At 40.0% G+C, this 24441-nt stretch overlaps 1 protein-coding gene across 3 annotated transcripts in view; it reads left to right on the top strand.

The window, feature by feature from the left end:
• Nucleotides 1-24441, top strand: part of RAI14 (retinoic acid induced 14) — an 88775-nt gene that overhangs the window by 2090 nt on the left and 62244 nt on the right. For 2 of the 3 annotated variants that reach the window (XM_083884351.1, XM_083884349.1), the window contains exon 2: nt 9094-9185. In XM_083884351.1, coding sequence (XP_083740477.1) covers nt 9150-9185 — 36 coding nt within the window. In that variant the 5' untranslated portion in view covers nt 9094-9149. Of the gene's footprint in view, nt 1-8989; nt 9011-9093; nt 9186-24441 lie in introns of those variants that run through there. The other variant, XM_083884350.1, reaches the window with a different exon arrangement.

Raw genomic sequence — 24441 nt, 5'->3', positions numbered from 1 at the left:
TTAGAACAACACATCATATGAGCTCAAGGTTCCCTTGATTTGAACGCAGGCTCAGTGCCAATAAGTCACTGTGCAGCAGCAGACACCCGTCCTTCCAGTCTCTAAAAATATTGGCCCTCTGCTATTCTCTTCCCCTTCCAAGAGTGCATCTGCTAGCATAGCAATAAAATGCTACCTCCTCCCCTCTATTTTCCTGAATCAAGAGATAGATGGATAACATCAAGTGAAGAAGAGACTAGATGGGAGGCTACTTATCTCGAGAAGTGATGTAAGCATTTCGTCACTAGTCATTACTTGCCTCATCTCTTCCTTTTTTTTTTTTTTTTTTTTTTTTTTCTTCTTCTTCTGTATGTTCAGTTTTCCTTCTCCCCCTCTCTGATGACTTCATGCCTATTTTGAGGGAGAAGCAGGGACTGGAGAAACATGAAGTCTAGTTCTTGTGTAAGATGTTGGTAATTTCTAAATCCTGCTGCAACAATACCCTAATCACATTCCTTTTGGGAGCTGATTGTCGTCTAGTTCTTTGTGCACAGGCATAGTTGCTTGAAATAAATATAGAGGAAAAAAAAAAAAAGAAAAAAAAAAGCAAACTGAGGGAAACCAGAACAACTAAATTCAAAGCTTTACTGCCTTACTCGATAGCAGACATAGTAGAGTACTAAAAATTCCAAGGTAGAGTCACCGCAATCCATAATATCTCTTCTGGGGTTATAGATTTGAGCAACTGGCTCCTGCTGTGTGTGTACCTCTTGCATGTCTGAGAAGCCTGCCTGCTTGCCAGCATTTTTTGGAGATGCTGTCTAGGTGTCTGTGGATGCTGGCGATAGCTCCGTATTTGAGGTGGCTTGGGCTTTGCTTTCAGAGTTGTTAATCCTGACTGTTCCTTATATTTAGAGTCATCTGATCATGGGATTTTAGGGTTCAGAGGAAGTAAAGCAAACAGGTATAATTCTGGTAATATGTTAGAGCAGTGCTTGTCACTGTCCAGCTGCCAGGGACAGTGCCAACTCTGAAAACAATTGAAGCTCTCACTGGCACCTTGGACTAGCTGACAGTTCAGGTACTTGCCAAGGACTACAGGAGTGGAAGCACACAGCAGTGAAGGAATACATCCTTCCCTGAAGCCCTGAACAAGATGGCCAGTAACACCTGGAGGTGGTGGTGATCTGTGTGCTGAACTTCAGATGGTCACATCATAGGGAAAGCCTCATTGTTAGTGCATTTTCCTGGGGAGCTTTAAGTCTTGACAAGTCCTTCCTCTGCAGACAACTTGCATTTTAGATAAACGCTGTAGTAACTCATGTACATTTTCTAAAGCTGTCATAGTCTTTTGGTTTTCTGCCTGGAAGCTATTGCCAGTACTGAAAATACTGTAAAACAAGATGCATATTTTTTTTTCCCTCCCACATGAATCTGTTGGGGGAATGGATAGAGGAGAGAGAAAGCCAAATTTGTTCAGTCATTACAACACAAAAAGAATTTGTATGCTGCTCTGCCTGTGACTCTAACTTCAGTAGTTGAGGAAGTTCCATTTCTTTTCTCATAACTTTTAAAAGGCAGGGAACTACTGCTATCCCAAAGGTACTTTGGAACATGCTGAAATATCTTTGCAGGGTTTTGACACTTGAGTACTTTCTGAGGACCTTGTTTACAACTACTTGCCTGAGACACCAGCATGTTAACTCTAAGGGATATGTGAAGATTTCTGAGTCTATGAAGGCTTGGAGAAGTATCTTAAACACTGTATCTTCTTCTCTGATATTTATACAGCACCTAGTGCTGCTGCTATTGAATATAAATTTCAAAAACCTGAATAAAATCAGAAAAAAAATCACTTGATTATCATTAGGATCACAGAATGGCAGAGATTTGAAGGAACCTCTTGAGATCATCTAATCCAACCCCTCTGCCAAAGCAGGTTCAGCTAGAGCAGGTTGCACGAGATCATGATCAGGAAGGCTTTGAATGTTTCCAGAAAAGGAGATTCCACAACCCCTCTGGAGCAGCCTGTTCCAGTGCTGTAACCCTCAAAGTAAAGAAGTTCTTCCTCATATTCAGATGGAACTTCCTATGTTTCAGGTTGTGCTTGTTGCCCCTTGTCCTGTCACTGGGCATGCCTGAAAAATGCCTGACCCCATCCTCCTGACACACATCGTTAAGATACTTGTAAGCATCCTCTCTCAATTGTCTCTTCTCCAGGGCAAACAAACTGAACGTTCTTAGCCCATCCTTGTGAGAGAGATGCTCCAGTTCCCTAACCATCTGTGCCCCTCCACTGTACCTTTTCCAGGAGTTCCTTTCCTTTCTTGGACTAGGGGGCCTGGGATTGGATGCAGCACTCCAGCTATGGCCTCACCAGAGCAGAGCAGAATAACCTCCTTCAGCGTGTGCTGTCCACGCTATTCCCAAAGCACCCCAAGACACCACTGGACTTCTTGGCCACAAAGACCTACTGCTGGCTCATGTGTAACTTGTCCACCAGGACTCCAGGTCCTTCTGGACAGGGCTGGATTTCAGCAGACTAACCCCTAACCTGTGCTGTTCCCTGAACTGCAGCACCCCACAGCCTTTGTTAACTTCGTGAGGTTCCTCTCTGCCCAGATCTCTATCCCGTCCAGATCTCATTGAATGGCAGCATACATACCATTCCACAAGTATCATTTACCAAATATAGGTGCTAATCTTGCTGATGTTCTAGTAGTTTATATCATTGAGAGTCTTCCAGAATAGAAAAATCTGAATTTTTAGTCCTTTTAATTGAAGGATGGAAACACATGAAACTCAGTTTTTGAATAATGTTAAAAAAGATGCTCAGTTTTCATCAGCTGAAGTATTTACCCAAGAACTTAGTAGCTGAGTAGGGAAGCTGTGTTATCAGCACAGTCTCTGAAGGTATTTCTAGATTAAAGTAGTTTCCAGTAGGCTATCTTTCCAAGGTGTTTATGAGAGTGGAGCTTGTCAGGTGTCTTAGGTAAATTGCTTTGATGTTCCTGTCTTTCTAATTCCACCACTAATATGTGACTGCTCTGCCTTAGGCTGTTTCAGAATGTTAATCCATAAAGTCATGGATATATCTCTTCATAGGTTTAGTGTTGCAACTGTACAGTTTGTTGTGTTTGATGATCCTGAAGAACTTTGAGTTGACTGGTTGATAACAGAAAGTATAAGCAAGTACTAGCTGTTGTTATCCATGTGGGCTTCTCATTTAAGAACTGACATTTCAGAAATGGGACTCCAAGACATTTTTCTCTATTGCTAATTGTAGCTAGGTGCTTTATATCCAACCTCATCCAATTGAACTGAGTATTGAACATAAAGTCTTCAGAACCACAACATATCTTATGTACGATCAAACAAAAGAAGATGGTCTCAAAATCAAGGGTCATGCAAGGGTTATGTGTGTGTTTGTTTTAGAGACAGGAAAATTGAAGGCAGAGAAAGAGCATCAGCGTGTCCTAATTTGTGCAACAAGTATTGTCTCTTTAGTTGTGCTCAGGTGTGTGTTGATAGACACTTCCAGACAAAAGAACAGGCATGGGACTGGAATAAAATCGTATGAAAGGAGTGAACAACAAATTTACCTGGACTTAAATTTGAGTTGAATTTTTCCCAGAGTCCTGTCTAATATGCCAAGCAAGCAAATCAGGGCAATTTCATGTTTTGATTTTTCTCTAACCCGCTCCTGTGTGTAAGGTCTTGCTGGTGCTAGCTTTCTTCTGGCTGTCTAGAAGAAATTTGAATACACTGTTTAAACAAACTGCATGTATCCCCAGATTCACCATCTTGGGTTGTGTTTATATTGGTTGGGTTTTATAGTGTTGGGTTTATATTGGCTGTATGGCATCCTCAGGAGCTGGTACTGCTTCAGCTGAATCCATTAAAAGAAAATTCAACCTTTGCAAATTCTGAATATCAAAGGAAGTGTAAGAGTGAAGAGTTGATACAAAGTGTCTTGGAGAGAGGAGCGATAGCTGTAGATTTGTTAGTGTTGCAACATCTATGGCGCTCTAACTTCTGGGCTCAGATGCTTAAATTTGTGTGGTTCAGCACATCCTTGCCAGTGATTTGTGAGCAGATAGAGGGAATGCACTAGGTTACCCAAGGCCCTTGCTATCTCTGGTGTCTGATTCTGTTTAGAGTGGGATTAACTGTGTATAAATCACTCCCACTCTTGTGTAGTGCTTGTGCTTCTCAGTGCATTTTTCAGTGCATTTTCATTAGTAACAGTAGATTAACTAAGCCGAGAATTATTTGTCTTTATAGGTAATACTGAATTTATAAAATTCTGTTCCATTTGACTTTTCCTATGATAGGAGGGTGGGTTACTCAAGATGGAAAAACTGAGTTGTGCTGATAAAGAGTGGGGAAATGTTCCTGTAGCTTTTGGTCTGTAGCATCATACATGCTTCTCTGATTTGGCCTGAGAAATGGAACAATGTGCTCAGCTTGATGGAAATAGGAAGTAGTCAGAGGAGATGGAGTGTTGGGTGAATTTTTTTTAGGACAGAGTGGGCTTGCTGCGTTCGTGTCGGAGCAGCCAAAGAGGCTAAGCTGTGGCTAATGCCTCCAGGCAGTACTGTGACTTTGGCAATGTTAAAGAGCAGCTTGGGTTGGAGCACATTCTTGGTGTTGGAGAGTGGGTCAGGGAAGGTCAGGGATGTAAAGCATTTATTAAGTTGGATACTGAAGGTGATCAGCAGAAGGGATGCGTTAGTGTTGATGCCTCTGGCTGCTTTGCAGTGCTGGCTGCTGCTAGGCTGTGCTTCTGGGTCAGAGCTGGGCTTGTGGTTTAGGAAGTGATCATCCAGAGGGTAAATGATGGTATGCTTTGGGGGAAGATGGTTCTGGGCCCCTTATTTTTCCCGTGAGAGTAGGTGTAGTCCCACAAAGGACACCGTAAGTGTATTGCAGCAGCAGGAGTACTCTTCCACACTCCAGACCCTTTTTTCATTTCCCCCACGCCTCCACGTGTGTTGCCAGATTTTGCCTAGAGTCTGTACAACTTTCCTCTTACCTTTCAAGGTTAAGTACGTTTTTTTGAAGTGTTTTTGGGAGGGGAAGGGGAAATTAGTTGAAACATGAGTCATGCTTTGCTGCAAAACTGCTCTGTGTGAGATGGAGGCTTCTTAGGGTGTTCTGAAAGAGGTGTAAGATTTTTAACACCTAAATTAATTGAATTCAGCACTTATCTCGGTGAGGAGTGGCTCATTGGCAGGAACTCTGTCCATAATATACTGTAAACTTCCAGTTTTGCTTAGGGAAACTATGTCTTTTCCTTGTTGCATCACTGGATTTTGGTCCATTCAAAGAGTTAATTGTAACGTTGCTTGAAAGGCCCTGCTCTGATTTTAATGCAATTTAATGAAAGGGAAAAAATGTCAGTATTGTTGTTTACTGTGGTTTGCACAAATCTCACTATAAATCAGCAGGGAAGATTATCCTAATCTGTTTCCTATGTTTAAACCTAAAGATTGTATTGTGTATTAAAACACAGTTGCAATGAAATTATTGAGGCCAAAGATTACCACCACTTCAATGTCTCTTGTTTTAGCTAGATAGGTTTACCACCTACCTGAAGATGTTTTTTGTGGCTTGTATTCCTCGGGGCTGTTTCTTGGCATTAAGCTAAAGGAAGATGAGATAGAGGACTGGATATTTAATTTTGGAGCTAATGGTTAAAAGCACGTGATCAGCATTAGCTGTTGAGAATCCCTGGAGTTAAGCATTTATCTGCTGCTAACTTGCTGCAGCTATAAAATGACAGCACTCAGTATTTATTACTACATTCATTCTAAAAGCAGAGAAATGCCACTATTAGTAGAGATTGCTTCTAGTTAATACCTGTGATTCATTGCAGAAATATTGTCTTGAAGTGTCTCGATTCTCCTTGGTGAATTTCTAGTAGTCACCTCCTATCTTGTAAAACAGGAGAGTAATTTTAATGGCGCTTCCTTTGTCCCCCCTCGGGCAAATGAACAGTTGTCATAAAGCTCTGCCGAATCAGGATGCTGACCTCTTTTTGCATCAATTCCCTTTTTGCATCAATTACACCCTTTGATAGGGGTTTTCCTCCTTTAAACAGGGACAAGAAAAGGCAGCCCTCACCACTTCATGCATTTCTATCTCTACAATTGAAAAATTATGGGCATTATGATCAACAGACTGTAATCTTAATGTTTATGTTTAACTACATTGTATGGAAAAAATACAGATGTGAAAAACACGCTAAGCTTGGGAATGCTGTTTTTGTGTGCTTGAGCATGCTTTTTTAATTATGCTGAGGATTTGAGTTTCACATTCAGTGTATAAAATGTGCTTCTTCCTTTCTCACAAGAGGGAGAGTAATGTATTGGAATGCTTGCAAAACTTGTTAATTAGACTCTCCTAGAGGTTCCTTAGAGAAGGGGGTCCAGCTTTACAGCTGCTCCATGTACCTACAAGGAATTTTCATCTCTCCCACAGCCTTGTAGTTGAGCATTTTGTCTTCCTTGGGAGCTATAATAAATCTTTTGTCCATAGGAGCCAAAAATGCTGAGGGAGTGGGAAGGGGAAAGACAGCCTACAGCAGACAATTCTTTGGCAATCTGTATGTGAGGAAAGATTTCTTGTTTTCAATTCCCTGTGCACAGAATTTATTTGTACTTTATTAACCGGTCCAATTAAACAATTTACTTTTTTTAGTCAAAGTATATTTAAGTTATAAAATACAAAGTCCTGTTAAGTTTTGGGGTTTGTGGGATACTGTATAATATTTCACATCTTTAAAGTTTCTTTACATTGCTGGTTTTTTGTTTATTTGTTTGTTTTTCATAAAAGTTGGGGGGTTGTTTGGTTGGATTTGGGTTGGTTGTTTTTTTTTGCTGGTGTGGTATGTAAAGAAAGCCAAGAGAGTAATGGTACTCGTCTTGTCTGTACCCTGGCATTTACAGTTCTCATCATCCTTGATGTTACTAGAGGGTAATTTTGGAGATTTTTGGGCTCTTGCTGGGGTTCAAGGCTCTTTTCCAGTGCAGGCTATGACAGTTGTTGTGCAACTTTCTCAGAAGTTTGGGTAAATGTAGCAGAAACAAAGTGGTATGCTTCTCTCAGAGCACTCTGAAATAATTCCTTCTTTTTGATTGTTCAGGGGGTTTTTTTGTTTTCTTGGGTGTTTTTTTGGGGTTTTTTTTAGTATTTTACAAATACTCCATTCCACTCAGGAAAAGCTAAGAAATTATCACCTAGGTCAGGGAGTGAAAAGGTTCTGCAAAATCTATATTCCTTTTTTCTTTTTGCCTGCTAAAGAATTAAACAAAATGCCATGAACCCATTCTCTTTGTGATTAAATGCAAGAATTTTGAATTAAACCCCTGGTTCATATGCCTGGATGCAGTCAGGGGTCTGACATAGCTGGAAAATGACTGCTTATTTAGACTTAGAGTAATTTAATTAAATTTAAAGATTTTTTAACAACTTAAAGAATTACTTCATCCAGATTTCCTACTGCTACCTGCTAGAAAGGTGTAACCTGTGGGAAATGTGTTTGTGTGTACGTAGTGTATGAGATGTTTTTTGGGCTGGTGTGGTTTTGTTTTTTTTTTTTTTGTCTGTTTGTTTTTAAGAAATTTACTTGAGTTTGTCTTAAATGGCTGTCGGATAAATAAGGGGTTGAACTAAATAACATGTTTACTTAGCACTGATTGCTATTCTTGAATGGTAGCTAGGGTTGTATTTTGTGGAAGCATTCATATACACATATATTCTACTAACAATGTGCTGTGTAGTTGGATTTTTTTAAAACTCATAGTAGAGTCATCACGTAAAACATACCAACTTGTCTTTTAATAATGAGATGTATTTTTATGAAACAACTGAATCTCACTTTGGTTATCAAACTGTAATCTGCTGTTTCTGAAGATTGATGTGAAACATAGTGACCCTGCATGACCCATTTGAATTTATGCTTCAGTCCTTATTTCAGTTATTTATTTATCTGACTAGACTTGTAAAACTTTTCCTACTTTTTTTCTAGGGTGGAGAGAGGAAGTTTATACAGCTGAACATCCTTAACTTTAAACTGTTCCGTCAGAAAGAATTTGTATAGCAGCTAAAATTTGTAGATGAGAGCAACTAGCTCTTTCAGTAAGCATACTGTAAAACTAGAAACATGGAACATTTTTACCTAGGTTCATTTGCCAATCCAGATGTTGCTCTCTCATTAAGATTTTCTGTTGTGCTCTAGGAAGAAGCACATTGCCATGCTACTTTAATGTGCTGTTCACTATTGTGTTGGATTGGCAATGTGTGGTGTCATTGAAGCTTTCTGTAGCAAACTTTGCTCTAGACACTTTCCTCTGTGAGAGTTTGCAGCTTGTCTCTTAGGTTAGTTTTATATGTTTGTTCAACTGCTGCTTTCCTTCATGTGAAAAGGAAGAAGGGGGAACTCGACTGTGATAGTGTACTGCCAAGTTACAAGCAGCTATGGCTCTTAAAAACCCACATACAGTTCCTTATGGAGAGGAATCCAAAACAGTTTTTCTGGCAATAACCTTTGTCTTGCTCAGGCAATTCTGTCAGCAGTCTGTATTGTGTTGAGCTGTCCTAGTATGTGTCCTGCATGGTTGAAGTGTAATTTCGAGTTTGGTTAGTGGTTAGACTTGTGCATAGAATAATGGTGGTATTTCTGCTACCCAGTGCAGACCCGTGGTGGTAGGATGGTGGAGTTTTAATGAATGACTTTCCATGCTTAATTATGATTCTGCCACTTTACAAATGGCTGTCTGGATGAAAATATTAAAATAGGCAGTGGTCAGAGGAATCTGCTCATGTATGAACGTGTTGATCTAAATATGTGGAGATGTAGTTAATATAACATGATACACAGCTTAGTTTTTGGTAAATGTTTGTTTTGTTGTTCAGTGGTCAGATTTAGGCTTACTTCTAAGTTTAGAGAAACAGTTAGAAAGTTTCCCTTAAGTGGCTGTTAATGTTTTTTAGAGCTTGAGGGCTAAATCCTCAAAGAGTGATAGAGGTAAGCAAATTCAGTTGTGACTTGCCTGCTAGTGAACTGAATGGTATCAAGTTAGAATCTCACTTTCTTTCTTTTTTGTTTAGATATTGAAGAAGAATAAAAAGCTCCTCAAAGGTTTGGACGGTTGAATGTGATCAGAATGAAGAGCTTAAAAGCAAAGTTCAGGAAGAGTGATGTAAGTACTTCTGCTCAGTTTGACTGCTGGTTTTCATGCTGGAAACAAGTTCTTCACTCCCACCTTGATAAGCTTGTAGGTTAATGAATTACAGAGAAGAAAACACAAAGGCAGCTGCTGAGTACAGTATGGAGTAGGCTGTTTCTATTTGTAGAGCCATTATCTGTTATGCAAATTAACAGATTGCTCCCCACAGCTGAATCATACACGTCTGTGGGGTCTGCAGAACTTCTTTTAGATTATGCTGGTGCCTAGATTGGAACTTTGTTCTAGGTTTAGGATTAAGCCTTGTAAGGACTTTACTACCCAATCATATTTCTGTCTGAGCCTAATACCATTCTTATCAGTGTGGTGTTTGAGCACTTAACGTAATGTCTGCCCAGTCTTGTGGCAGGGTTTCTTTGTCAGCAAGAATACAGCAACCAGCTGAACAATTAGGGCAGCTGTGGTTTATCAGTACTAGTGTGACAGGAGGGGTGGATATGAGGCTTGAGCAGCAGGGAAGGAAGACGTAAATGTGGAGGTTCTCAGGAGAATCTCCAGCATTTAGATAGACATTAGGTTGCACATAGTCTTGCTTGCTGTAGAAGTATTGGTGGAGACACAAACTTCAACATGCATAGTAGGCAATATTTCCCTTGGAGGAGTGGAACTGCTCTAGTCTAGGCCTGTTCTTGTCCTTCTGTTCCTACTACTACTCATTCCAGATTTTTGTGTTGCTAGTAAGAAGTCTGTGAAATAGCTGAATTTGTGTTTAATTGACTTTCCAGATATCATGTGGAATTTGTAACGGATCTTCATGATCTGTGAAGAATGTAATGTTTCATTCTTCATCCTAAATTTTTGTGCCCTTTTGAAAGAAGCGATGTATTGTTTGTCATTGCTAGATTTGCATGAGCTCCTGGGGCAGCCACGGTGGATGAAGATGCTGAGGTTTGAAAATGGAGCATCTTGAGGAGTTTTGATCTTCAGGAGTAAAGTTACTCAGTGCCCTCAGTGGGTGTTTCGCTGTAAAGATTGTCTCATGGCACACGAATAGAGTAATGTGTCTTTAGCCAGCCTGTAGTGCACATCGGCAGCAGAAGAAGGTAGAGTTACTGTTGTGCTGTAACGTGCAGATGTGCTGGCTACTGCTCAAAAGTCTTTTGAGCTGTAGGTTAGCATTTGGTGCAGCTGCTGAATTGGTGTCCTTGCAGCAGCACTGGTGAATGCTTTGCTCCTTCAGTTTAGCAAGAGGCATTTCTTAAAAGACTGCCTGTATAAACAAGGTAAACCAACCTTTGCTTTCTAGAATATCTAGAATATTCCAGAAATATTCTCATTTCGGGTGCAGAGGGAAACACTTTTCACTACTTAAGCAATATTTTGTTGGTCACCAGACTGAATCAGCCAGTGGCACTGTCTTGTGCCACTTCACAACAAATAAAAATAATATCACAAGTCTCTGGTGTCTTGTCTCGCTGAACTTGCCTTTAAGTTTAGAGTTGCTAGAGTTCCGTAGTCAGACATTGTTGCTCCCGTTGCAACGAGCAGCAGCAATTGCTATTTCGAGTTCTCCCACACCACTAAAACTTTTAATAGGCATCTGCTTGGGTAATGAGAGCAGTCCGTTGGCTATACATGAACACACTTGGAAGCTAGGTGTGCCCATGTGTTAGGATGACTTCATTCACACTTCTGTGCTGCCTGGCTGGGGGCAGCTGCTCTAGAGCAAAGGCTAAATGACGTGTGATGAAACCAGACCTTGCTGTAGGAGTTCAGCCACTGTCATAAATTGCACTGGTTCACTTATTCCTTACTTATCTAGCCCTGATAACTTGTATGTGCCTCTCCCCAAAATCAAGGGCAATCTGAATGTAATTGCTGTTTTGATACTATTGCTGTCTACTGGCTGCAGTCAAGGTTGACCACAAAGGATTCTTCAGATACCTAAAATTTAGATATGCAGCTCTAGCTCATGGATTTAGACAACAGTCTAAATCCATGACAGTCTGATTTCCTCTGTTTTGAAGCCAAGCCTTAAGGGCATAATTCAAGGCAACCAACAGGAGCTGCCCTATATTTTGTGCAAGATAAGCAAGGCAAATTATCCTTCTTTACAGTTTCCAGAAGCTGCTCTTAGTTACAGTTTTTGAGGAGGAGAAAAAGGATGTCTTTTTAATGAGAAGTAGTTGGTTGTATTTGTATCTCAATTTATGAAGATGTGGTAACTGCTCTTGGATTGGAGATGAGGGTAAAATCAGAAGGGATGGATTGAGTTTTTTTCATTTCTCTCTAAAAGAAATCTTTAATGTATTGTATTTTAGGACTGAAGATGTCTTTGGGGTAAGGAAGAGTACCCTTGTCTATAACTTCATTGTTAGCATTAAAAGATAAGAGTGGGAATAGTAGGAGGCAAGTCTTCACGATGTGCATGAAAAACAGGAATTACGAACCCTTCTGCAGCTGTAGGGCTGATAACATAAAACTGTGCCAGAATAAAGACCACAAAGGAAATTTCACTGATGTATTGAAGCTCTCTAGGCTTTCTTGCAGTGGCTGAATTGAAAATGAGTAGAACTGCTGATATTCAAGTATATTTCTTGGTGTCTCTGCCAGAGGGCATTGCTTTGGTGCTCGAATGACACCAGTCTTGATGCTTGTGAAAGAGATGGCCTTGCTCTTTCTTTTTTCACATCTGCTGTTCTCATTTTGAAGGTTTCTGACCCAGCAGTGAGCCAGGTCAAGGACAAGAAGTGATGGAAAAGTACTTTGTGGCATGAGTGTCATATGGATAACTCTCTGCTCTGTGTTACTATAGGGTCAGCCCTGTGAGGAATAGTGGAAGTAGGGGGAACAACAGGACATCCCTTTCTCCAGTTGTTGTTTGGTTTAGTTCTATTGTCAGATCGCACCCTGCGAATATTGGCCCAAAAATCACAAGAGTGGGCATGCCAGCAAAGGAGTTGCATGAAGGCACAAGTAAATAAGGCTGCTAATTTAAACATTTAGCAGGATTGATATAGTCCACAGCTGAGAGATGACAATATGACTTTTAGATGGAAGAAAGACTCCTCACTTCATGCTTTTGCTGTATCCCTGTATTTCACCTGATTTACTGTGTGTGAAGCCAGCCCCATTAACTGGAGAATCCTTTGTCCTTGACACACTTAATTGCTGTGAAATCCTTCCTGGGGGTGACTGTTGCCATGTGAACACGTGTATTTGGAGAGAAGGAATGAGATTTATCACTGTGTCACAAATGATTATTGTCAAAGCATGATATGTAGTCACAAGAGGATGCTTGTAGACTGGGAATCTGTGAACAGGGTGCCTGGGGGGAGCAAATGCCAAGACTGGAAGCTAAGCAGCGGATGTGTACACTTAAAGAATGTGTAGACAACAGAAACTGCAATCATGTCTTGACATAGCAACAAGTCTCTTCTGTCTGAGAAGTTGTATTTTCTCTACTCTCGTCATCTCTTGCTTCTCATTATCAAATTCAAACCCTACCATTAAACAAAGCTGACCACCTAAAAGGATGACCACTTTGATTGTTGCTAGAGGCCATCACATCTAACACTTGAAAGCGTTGCTATAGTAATACCAGGAACTATCACTTCAGAGCTGAATTTGTTTATACACAGTCCAATAGTTGATTCATACAATGGAGAATGAATGATGCTACCCAATAAGATAGAAGTCCTTCATAGTTTCTGCTTAGAAAATCAGATTTTGAAAATTTACAATTAAAAATATAGCTACTGATGTCTTATTAGGCCTCTAATATATGAGATTGGAGTGTTTTCTGTCGTAACAGTTGGTTTGTGGCCTGACTTCAAAAGCATCTGGAATCTTAAACAGTGGCAAAGTGGATTTTCAAATGTGTGAAGATTAAGCCTGTCTAAACATGTTCTGCCTGTTTCTTAAATATGACAAGATGCTCGTCAACATTTTCAGGCACCTGCACATATTTAAGTATCTAGCTCTTTGTTATTAGGATGATGTAATGTGTAAGTGGTTTATTCAGGTAGATTGGCTTTTAACCATGTTTTTAGTTACTCTAGAAAAGGCATATTGTGTGAAGGGTCTGATTGGATTGTTTTTGCTGTCTTAAGTCTATAGGCAAAAACTGAAAAGTTTTAGGACTCTTTTCTCTAAGTATTGAAGATCATCTGAAAAACACATACTGCAATTTAACAGGGACCAATTTTCTTCTAATTGCTATCTTGCTGAATGGACAAGAAGATTAGAATTGGGATTTGTTTCCAAATATCCTCAATACTGAATAATTAAAATAGTGGAGTGTCTTTTAAAATTGAAAATTGACTGTGCAGTTCAGCAGAAAAGGTACCTATTGTCAGAAGCAGAGCCAAGGCAGGCTGGGATTCCACAATGCTACTTACCAGTTTTAACTTCTGGTATTTCTGGAAATGCCTATTTATTGTACTATTACATGAGTATTGAGAAGTTTGCAATTCTAATGAAAATTTCTGCTTTTTGGCCTTTGCTGTAATCATTCTTCCATAAATCTCAAAATTATGAAGAAGTTAGGTATGTTGTAGTGTAAAATCTCAGTTTTAATCTAGACACTATGCTAATTGAGGCTTGGTACTTTTTTTTAATGCCAAATGTTTGAAATAGTGAGTTTTCATTTAGCAGTTTTTAAAGTATGAAAGGCTAAGCTACTTGGGGGTTTGGAATGGAAAGATTGCTGGGATACATTAAATTAAAATCTGTGTTCTGGGCTGAATGTGTGGGAGAACAAAGCTTGGGTGGGGCAACTTGAATAGTAATTAAGCAGGATCTCCTGCAAACAGCTCTTAAATTCCTCTGTCCACTGAAAGATAAAATTAACCTAAAAAGGAGCATGGGATAGAAATTTGGAGTATCTACTTTGTACATAGATACTTTCTTTCGTGGTAATTGTGACAAAAATCCCACCACATACAAAGCTCTCTCTGGCAAAAAAAGTGGAATGGCGGTGTTGTGTGACCATTGTACACAATTATTTAGAAAATTACCTACTGAAGCTTGCTTTTATTTCGGTATCCTTCTTTTATTGTGTTTTGGATTGAATCAGCCTGAAACACATAATCATGACTGTAGCTTTGGCTCAGTTTACTGTATTCTTCAGTAGTAATCTTTGATTCCACTTACGCAGTGTGTGATGGAAGGCTTATCTCTGGAGCATACAGATTGCCCTCAACCAGTTCTTGGGAGTGGAAAATTGAACCATTTTTCCCTCTTGAAACAGGTGCTATGGTTCCTGATTCTTCATCCCTGCATTAAGTGTCCAGGGTTTTATCTTCCACCCCCTGTTCTGCTGCTTGGCTTCTTGCTTCCATTTCTGGGCAGCTTAAGGCTCTGCTCTACTCAACTTGCTCTGCTTTGTCCAGGAAAGAAATTAAATATGTTCTATTAGAGTAAGACCTGCTGCTGGTTCCAGTCAGTTCAGGATGAATGTCTTGCCATCAGGCAGTGTATTTTCTTAATTATCGACAATAGGAATGTCCTCAGAATACATATAAAGTTACTTTATTCAGGTGAACTGTAATTCTGGTGTGCAGGAGCCCTCTGTGAGGGGGCCAATATAAGCCCAAAAGTTATGTAGCATCTCTTTTAATGGTGAAAAAAAAATGTAATGGAGAAGACAAGCTAAGACTGACAAATAAGGGTATGGGAAAATAGAAGGGAAGCAAGAAGGTCTGAAAGGGAGGAGAAAGGAGGGACAGTTGGAGAGTCAGAGTTACTATTTTGGTAACTGTTCTGTGAGAAGAAGCAACTGGGCTGCTGTGGGTTGCCTGTTGATCATCTGTCTGTGGATGGGAGAGTACGAAAAGTGTTTAAAGCTAAATAATTTGCAGATATTCTGTAAACAACCTGCAGCATCTCCAAACGTTTGACACAGAAAGGAGAGGGAATTGGTTAAATGAGAACTGTGCTGTGGTGTTTGGAATTACAGTAGACAAACCTGGGTTGGAGTTAGTTTACTTTGAATAAACACATGGTTATTTCCTTAAACAGGATTATGAAATGGGAGTGAGTAGGAAGAAGAAAGGCAAATTGGCATATACAAACAAGAGAAAACTAGTATTTTTAAAATCTATTGATAACAAGAAAGGAATCTTTTTGTGTAGAAACATTTCTTTTGTGTCCCTTTAAAGAGAGCACGAAAGTTCAAAGGCCTTCCAACTTTGGAAGAGTTAAAAAAAAGCATTTGTAATTTTTTCGTTTATTTGTTTGTCTTTAGTAAGATTTAAATGTAAAGTAAAATAAATTTTAAAATTATAAATGAGCAATCTGCATGTCCTTACTGTGGGACACTATATCCCCTCTTCCTTTTTGGCACTGCTTGTGCCTGATATGATGTGAAGTTGTCTATTAAAACTTGTGTGAAAGAGAGGATTTTAAGGAGTGGCCCAGTCTTTGTATTTGAAGGCTTTTGTTTTGTCTTTTGTTGTTAGTAAAGACAGTTTGCTGTGAATATCTGCTGTAATGTTATCTAGTGAATATAACACCCATACACTTTATTTTAATGGAAATTTGAGCCTTTTTTTGATGTGCTTATATTTTGGTACACCGTGAGTAATACAAGCAGACAACAAATGCTAAGGAGTGAGTCAGACTGAAGGAGGTGTATTAAGTACCTTATTCCAGCGATGTGTTCTAGTGCCATTCTTCAAGAAGCTGTTCTGATGGTGTGTAGTCCAGGCAAACATCCAGTATTAGGGACATATCATGCCCTTTTTTTGCTTCCTTGCACATTGTCACACTTGAGGTGTGCTGAATATATGTCTCATACATTTTCTGAATATCTGTGAAGCTAAAACATAATAGTGTCAGTGTGCCACTGTGCCACAGTGCCACTGTGTCAGTGGCCATTCTTCACAGGAAATGGGAAATGTGGGCTTGTGTAGTTGTTCTGACTTCTGAAAACCTGTTTAATGAGCTATTTTGCCTACTTCAAGACCTAAATGATCTGGGCAAAGCAGCAGCCTTAAGCTTTCAGAAGTACTGTTAACATTGAGCTGGCATAAGCCGTCACAGTAGAATGTGTTTTAACTACAGCTTCAAGATGTCTTAATTTCTTAGACTCAGTTTATATACGCATTTGTTGTTACCACAGGTACTATGTCTTCCTGTATTTAGGTTGTTATGTGGATTCCATATTTACCTTGAAGTATTTTGAGGTAAAAAGCTCTTTAAGTAGTGCTCTTATTCCACATGACACTAGTGCTACCTTTTACTGTTTGGATTTTGAGAGTGGCATTAGCATAATTAGCAAAATACAATCTGAAACCAGCTAAATTTGCTCCTGTATGGCTGTCTGAGGACTCTCATTCCCCAGATATGCTCTATGTGTATGTCTCAGATGAAATACAAAGCTAACTGTCCAGAACACTTGCATCGACTTGATTGCAATGATAGAAGCAAAGGTATTTTAATAACTTTGCAAATGATGTGGTTGCTGATGCGTATGTATGTGGCTGACATACCTGTGTGGCTCAGTTCATGGGTGCATACCTGTTCTCTTTCATCTTTGCTTCTTTGCTGTGTGTGGTGGAAACTTCTTAGGAATCTTAGGTAATCTGCCTGCTTATCCAGAGCCTAAAACAGGGCCCTTTGAAGTCGGAAGAAAGACTTTGGTCTGCTTGGATGAGCATTGAATCAAGAACAAAAACCAAAATGCTGGCTCCAGGGACTCATATGGGGGGCGGTCCAGGGAGGGATGGATTTCCCCTCAGTGTATCAATACACTTGGATATTGAAGATGCTCAGATTGGTAGGTTATCCAACAGTGACTTCTTTTTGGAGTCTAGAGAAGGTTGAGTTTTTGTTCTGTTCCTTCAGCTTTTGTTCTCCTTTGGGGGATGATTGCTTATGACGTGATGTGATTCTGTTTGACAGGAGCAGTGGCAACCCATTTCATCTAGTTTCAGTCTACTCTCTTTTAGTTTAAAACCATTACCCTTTGTCTTATTGTCACAGGTCTGGAGAAGAAGTCCCTCTCCATTGTTCTTTACCCTTAAGTATGAAAAAGCCACAGTAAACTATTCTGGAGCCTTTTCTTCTCCAGGCTGAGCAACTCCATCTCTCTCAAAGGAGAGGTGCTCCAACCCTTTGATCTTCAGTGGGTCCCTGTCCTCCCTGTACTGCGACCCCAGCTCTGGATGCAGAGCTCCAGGTGGGTCTCACCAGAGCAGGGCAGAGGGGCAGAATCCCCTCCCTCCCCTGCTGCCCACGGGGCTCTGGATGCAGCCCAGGACACGTTTGGCTCTCTGGGCTGTGAGTGCCATGGCCGGGGCATGTCCAGCCTCTCACCCACCAGCACCCCCAAGTCCTTCAGGGCAGGGCTGCTCTGGGTCTGTTCGTGCCCAGCCTGTGCTGATACTGGGGGTTGTCCCAACCCAGATGCAGCACCAGCATGTGGCCTTCTGAACCTCATGAGGTTCCCACAGACCTGCTTCTTCAGCTTGTCCAGGTCCCTCTGAATGGCATCAAGTCAAACACACCTCTTGGCATGATGTCATCTGTAAATTTGCTGAGAGTGCACTGGATTGCACTGGATGTGTCACAAATGGAGAAGCTGAGCAGTACTGGTCCCAGTACAGACCTCTGAGGGGCACCACTTGTCACTGATCTCCATCTGGACACTGAGACATTGATGACTGCCTCTTGGATGTGGCCATCCAGCCAATTCTTATCCAGCAAACAGTCCATCAGAGCCATGCATCTCCGGTTTAGAGAGTAAAATTTTAGGAGAGTCCATGTGTTGATGACATTATTTCTATGTGCTAATCAGGGGAAGAAGCAGGACACTTTCCTTTAATTCCTCCACTGTAGCTGAGGGAACCTGAGCAATATACCATGTACTTATGCCTTACACTGTTGAGAAAAACTACAAGTTCAAACTATCTTGGAGTGTGTTACTGGCACAGTAACAACATATTTAAGGATGGGATTGTTGAGGATTTCATTTTGACCAGCCAGTTGTATTCCTGTCCCACTTGGTACAAACAGCCTGTTGCTGTCTAATTTTGCTGGATTTGTCTCACAGCTGTCTCCAGTCCTGTGTCACAGTCTGATAAATGCAGCAGGCAACAGGTGTGCATCCCTGCAGCCCTGGTGTTGCAAATAGGGCTGTGCATGTGAAGTGCTGCGCAGCAAGAAGCTGCCCTAAGCTTCATGTTGGGCAGCAGTTTTTTTCCAGTAGTGAATACCACTTCTTAATGCATACGTTGTTTGCTTGTAAACTTGGAGTTGCTCAGTGTGTTTTGGTTTTGTTTCTCGTAGTGTAGGTTCCTTGTGTGCAAGCCAGGTCTCGCTTCAGCTAGATTGCTGTGCTGGTTATTTAGCATGTTGTGCACTCAAGAGGAGGGTTGTGTTTCCATATGTTTGTGAGGAACATTCGCTCAGATTAATGTCACAGGAAAAAGTTCTTGAAAGTTTTCAGAAGTGATGCACTGCAGCTATCTCCATTTACTCAGATGATGGTAAGATGCATGAGGTCAGATGTAGGCTGTTGGTTTTTTATGTTTGTGAGTAATTTTGCTTTTCTTAGAGGGTCATTTAAGGAAAAAATGTAATTTATGTAAATTTATATTGTTTTCTAAACTGTGATATAGTTAAATGGGACAAACATGAGCAGCGTGTGGGGAAAATGGTTATAGATAAGTTTCTTTTGTTGAGGGGTAGCCACTGTTTTCTGTTAAATTGCTTGGGATTTGGGGATAATGTATGGTATGGTTTTTTCTCATTTTTGTGTGTGTTGCTTGCTCAGTCATTACACATGAGGTGGTAAGCACCAAAGTTTTTTTATTATTTTCTTCTTTTAATTTAGGCTGGCTGGGGGAGCATGGGACTCCTTTGGCTGTAGAAGCTTGTGTCCACCCTCTTCTCATTCACTATATCTTTACATAGTTGCATAAGCAACTATGGCTGCTGTTTCATCCTGTAAAATACACAGAATCTGTGTCATTTAGCCTTGCAGTGTTGAAGGGAAGGCACCTAGTCCAATTTAAGGATTTCTGATGCAAAATGGAAGAACATGAAGTGAGTGTCCTTTGGAGACCAGGAAGGCAAGTTTAGCAAATTAACTTCTAGATGAAATGTACATTTTTAGAATGTTTCTTGTGCTAGCATAAGAATGTAATTATTATGCCCTGGAACTCCATACAAGGAAGTTTCCATGCCTGGAATTTAGATTTATAATCTGCTTCCTCCCACTTCCAAACCCAAAGTATCATGATACTTTCAGGTGAAGATCAAGTCACTTTATAATTTATTATTGAAATTCCAAGTTACCTGTTTGCTGCAATGGTGGCTGTGGTTGTGTCTGCCTATAAGCTAACAGGAAAAAAGCCTGCTATCTAGAAATTGTACATAGTATTACTTAACGACAAATATCTTCCTGCTCTCTGGCAGTAGCAATTCTTCCATTCATTTTCCTCTCCTGTCTCCTGGTAAACTCCCATAGGTTTAATAACTATGGCTGGGGCAGAATTTTAATTCTCTTAAATTTATGTTTCTGTTTTACACACTAATGGTTTTTCTGATGTTTGGTTCCCTTCCTCCCACCCTCCACTGGCCTGTAAGTTACCTCAGCAGTGCTCAGTATCTTCAGTTTTATGAATGTAGGATTCCCTCAGCTCTGAACACAAGGCAAACACAATTAGAAAATTACATCCTTTGACACAAGAAAAACAACTTTGTATGTGGTACATGTACTGAAGCTGGCTGCAAACAAACTTAGTACAGTCTCGTGGTGAGGGGGAATGGATATTGTAGCTGGTTGAAAATCATGAGAACTGCCAATGCAGTACAGTAAAGGAAGGAAAGGTCAGGAGATTGGAAAAAAGGCTCAAGCCTCATCTTTCAATGCAATTTTTTGCCACTTTGTGCAGGGGCTTATTATCCCACTTTTACCCCTTAAAAATAAGGGAGAGGTGTGGAAAAATATTTAAATTGGGTAATTAATTATGGATAGAATAGTAATTCTGCAGTGCTCAAATACTATGGAAACACGGGGACTGTGTAAATTCTCTTTAAGGAGAGACAAGCAGCTTCTACCATACCCAGACTAACAATTTTTTGAGTCCTGCATAACTTGAATCTCATCAGACTGTTCTGATCTTGGTACGTCAGCTGGGTATGGTGACCAAGAAAAATCAGACTCTGTCTCTTAGGTCTCCTCCTGTTTAAAATCAGTGGGTAGTTGGTGTTGCACACTGCTGGAGATCAGACCTGCTTTGCAAGGCACTTGAGTTTGTCCCAAATATGTATAATAGGGCTGTGTGAGGGTTCCATCAGTAGTATTCAGAGGGATGACTTTAAATATAGAAGCTGTAAATGTCCCTGATGATAGTCTCCTTTAATGATCTTTTCTGAGAAGTTGAGACCTATGTTTATGGTGACAAGGTGCTAAGAGCTTTGTAGGATCATATCTTTTACATTTTTGTAGTTCAGTTGTAGGATTACTCACAGTTTTTGTCAATGCATGATCTTGCTCTGACCTAGAACATGTCTCCTCCTGTTTTCAGTGTGTGTGTGTGATTTTGGATGAATTGTCAGTTTTCACACACAGCTGAAATGCATCTTCTTTTCAAGCATGTTTGAGTAATCCATAGTGATTAAGCAAAACAAGTAGGAAAGAATGAGATCTTGCTGTATGCCATGATTGTAATGACCCCCTCTTTGAAATAAATCAGTTGCTTGTCAGAAGACTCATGTCTGCATAAGCACACGACATTGCTGCAGACAGGAAGTGCCCTAGTCTGTTGACCTTGTCTCCCAGGGAAAATCAAAAGTTCTCATTAAATTAAAAAAACAAAAAAACAAAAACAAAAACAACAACAACAACAAAAAAAACCACCAAAACCAAGAAAAACTCCCTCAATTTGTCTTAGTGGAAGATGAAGGCAATAATATGTATAGCCTCTTTCTTTTCTGTTGTTTATGAGTGTGCAATCTGATATTTAAATTGCTTTTAAAACCTTTTAAATGCAGCTGAAAGGAGTGAGGTCAGATATATTTTTTTAGTGTTATATTACAGTCCACAAGGGTGAACAGGAAATGGTTTAAAGGAATGCCAAGAAGCCCCTATTCCCTGACCAATTTCCTTTCCTTGTCTTAACCAGCTTTATTTCACATTGCATGCTTCGGCTGCTGTGAGCATTTCTGAGTTGAGTGTAGGGGCAGGTTTCAGTGTGTTCTTAAGTTACATCACCCAGGTTCCTTTGCCTGCATTTTAAAGAAGAAAACTCTCTGGATTCTAAATACAACTGCATACAGACCAAGTATGGTGAAACAGAGATCTTGCCATGTGCATTTTCTGATCTCTTGGAAGTGGTAGGTGTGCTATCTTATTGACGCTGTTAATGTGAAAAAAATATTTATCACAATTTCCAATTATTACCACTGTTCTCAGGAATTTGCATGTGAATTTATGCAGTACTATCCCCATTTATTTGCTTTATTTCTTTAATTCTAATTCTTCTGTTTCTAGATAGGTTTTCTTTTTTCAGATTTTGTCTTCAAGTCTAAGTATAGAAATTTGAAAGAAACCAAATCCATACTCTTACAAACTATCAACCCCCATCTCCAAAAAACCCCAAACCAAACCAAAAAACGCCATCAAAAATCCAAATCCAGATTTTAAGTGTTTTTATATCATACACTGAAATATTTAAAGACCATTTATATCTCTTAGCTGGTTTGCTCATCATCTAGAATATCCAGTTAAGTAACACAAAGAAACACCTTGTAGAAAAGAAATTTTGGAAGTAGATATTTCATAGAGCTGCAGGGTAAGTAGCTTGTTTTGTGGAGATGCAGCAATCTGTACACAGCATGAACTTGTCTTCCTGCTAGTCATAGGTGGGATAAGTCCCTTCCTCTAGGGAAGTGGTTACTTGCTCTAGAATAAGTCACCGCTTTCAGAGACTTTGTACAGAAGCAGTGAAGATTCTCCTAATACCTGTTTTCTAGCCTAAAAGCTCATTGATCTTTTCATGACCTGACCTCTCCGATTTAGGGGTGCATTTAGTTGTTGCTTAATAGGGCAAATCTTGAAAATATTCACAATGTTTACCAGAGTGCTGCCACAATGAACATGTGAGGCTAGGCCACAATGAACAAGCAAGGCTAGACCAGAAGTGTATTAAATTCCTTCACAGAGTGTGTGTGATGTGTATTTTATTTAGTCATCTCTTTGCAAGTAATTTCAAACACATGCACATTAAGCGTAAGTTTCAAAACTAACCTATTGCTGATCTTAAGATGTCCCTAAATAGTCACATTAGGCATTATCCTGGGCTCTTTCAAACTTGGATCAACCCAGGATGTCTAAAGTATGACAAAACTAGATAAGCCGACCAATAGTGTTGGTACATGACCAGGAGTTTAAACTTACTAATCTCCAGCTCCTGTCCTGTTAGGAATATGCAGTTGTAGCTTCTGGACACAGTGATTTGGCTTTCCAGGGTTCAGCAGCTTTGCTGACCACCAAGATTAGGTGGTCTCTCGTAACAGGGTTTACGGAAGTCAGAAATATTTGCACAACAGTAATTATTAAAGAGGACTAGGAGCTGAGGTTATGAAATCCATCACCCATAACAATAATTAACACTGAATGGTTGTATAGAAGGCATGTAGTATGCTAAGAATCTACAGCTTGGACTGAGTGCCTGCTACATGAAATCAAAACTGTGGTTGTTGAATACTGTAACTTATTAAACATGGGGACAGGACCTTAATAGAGGGTCTTCTCTAGTCTTTCTGACATTCATAATTCGAGATTTAATTGGTTTTTCCATGCAATTAATCCTTATAAAATGTGTAATTTGTTGCAGCTTGGGTTGTAAGGCAAGACTCAAAATTATAGATCTTCTGGTGTTACATCCCTTCCTTACCCTGCATTTCTGGTCAGTTTTCTGTTTGTTTCTGGGCTCTTCTGGTAAGGGAAGGCACCAATGGAGGAGACAACCTACCATTTTTCTTTCTGCTTAAGGATACTCTGGCAAAGTTAGCTTGAGACCTTTGCTGGATCTTGAACACTACTTGCTTCCTGCATGGGTGGAGAGGTCACTTCCGTCTCTTTTGGGAAGGGTCTTCAGTTGGAAAAGGGTTAAGACATTTGAGATTGCCTGCCATTGCTGAGCCCTGGAGAAAATTCTTGGTTGGAAGCAAAACAGAAGAACAAGAGGAAAAGAGAATATGTTCTGTTGACATGGAGTCTGGGTTTTATTTGAAATAGAAAAATAGAAGCTTGCACTGACATGAATCATCATCCATGTTCTGTTCCTTGTTTTCTCTTCAGCTGATAGTGGGTGGAGTTCAAAAGTATTTCAAGCTAAACTAACTTCAGAAGACATCAACTTGGGAGTGAGTTACCATCAGCCTGGGCTTCCATTGTCCTCCTGCAACTTTGAGGATCTTTTTGACATTTCTTCATGTGGCTTTTTCACACTGCCCTTGAGGCATTGTGCTTACCAACAGATCTTACTTGTTGTTACTGCTATAATGAAAAGCATTGCTGCTAAGCCATGCCTTCTTCCCTCTTTCTATATCCCTTTGCTGTTCCCTGCAAGCTTATTGTGTGTCTGTTTGTACCACAGAAAGCTTGTACTGGGCCAGGATCTTGCTATGCTTAGTACTGTTATTTTTATCTTCCCTTCTTGCCTTTCCAGTTTGAGGGGTTCTTCTTGTATGAGGTTTCATTCTAAAATGCAAGCCACATTTCCCGTTTATGAAGTACCAGATGCATATGATTGTACCTTAAAAGGTACACCGTGCTTGTAGCAGTGGGTAAAATGTGATTTGTGCTATGCAGACATGCCGAACATTAATAAATTCCAATCACCCAAGTTGATGAAAGACACACATTATCTGTTTCTGGCAAGAATTATATTGCATCTAATTAGGCCCAACTTTAGAACATAGCATTTCATGAGGAAAGTTAATTACAATGCCTTTACTCTTTGTTACAAGAAAGCAGTGGTGGGGAAAATCAGCAGTTGACGTTAATTTGTGTTCTCTTACTTAATGCTTAACTGTCTCAGTCTTTTAGTATGTAAGCTTGTCAGGGCTGCCATGCACAGCAGTTTGGGGGAGAATGTCATTTCAGCTGATGAGAATGACAAAGAATCTTATTTCTAGTAGTGGAAAGCAGCTTCATGCAGTTCACCCTCCTCAATGACTCAATACAGAGAGTGCTTTTAAGGGAGTCAATCAACTAATTTTTTTTTGTATTCAAAGTGAGGTTTGGAGTTGCTGC

Source organism: Zosterops lateralis (genome assembly GCF_965231275.1).
Source record: "Zosterops lateralis genome assembly, chromosome: Z".
NCBI classification, from domain to species: domain Eukaryota; kingdom Metazoa; phylum Chordata; class Aves; order Passeriformes; family Zosteropidae; genus Zosterops; species Zosterops lateralis.
This window is presented reverse-complemented; position numbering and strand designations above follow the sequence as displayed.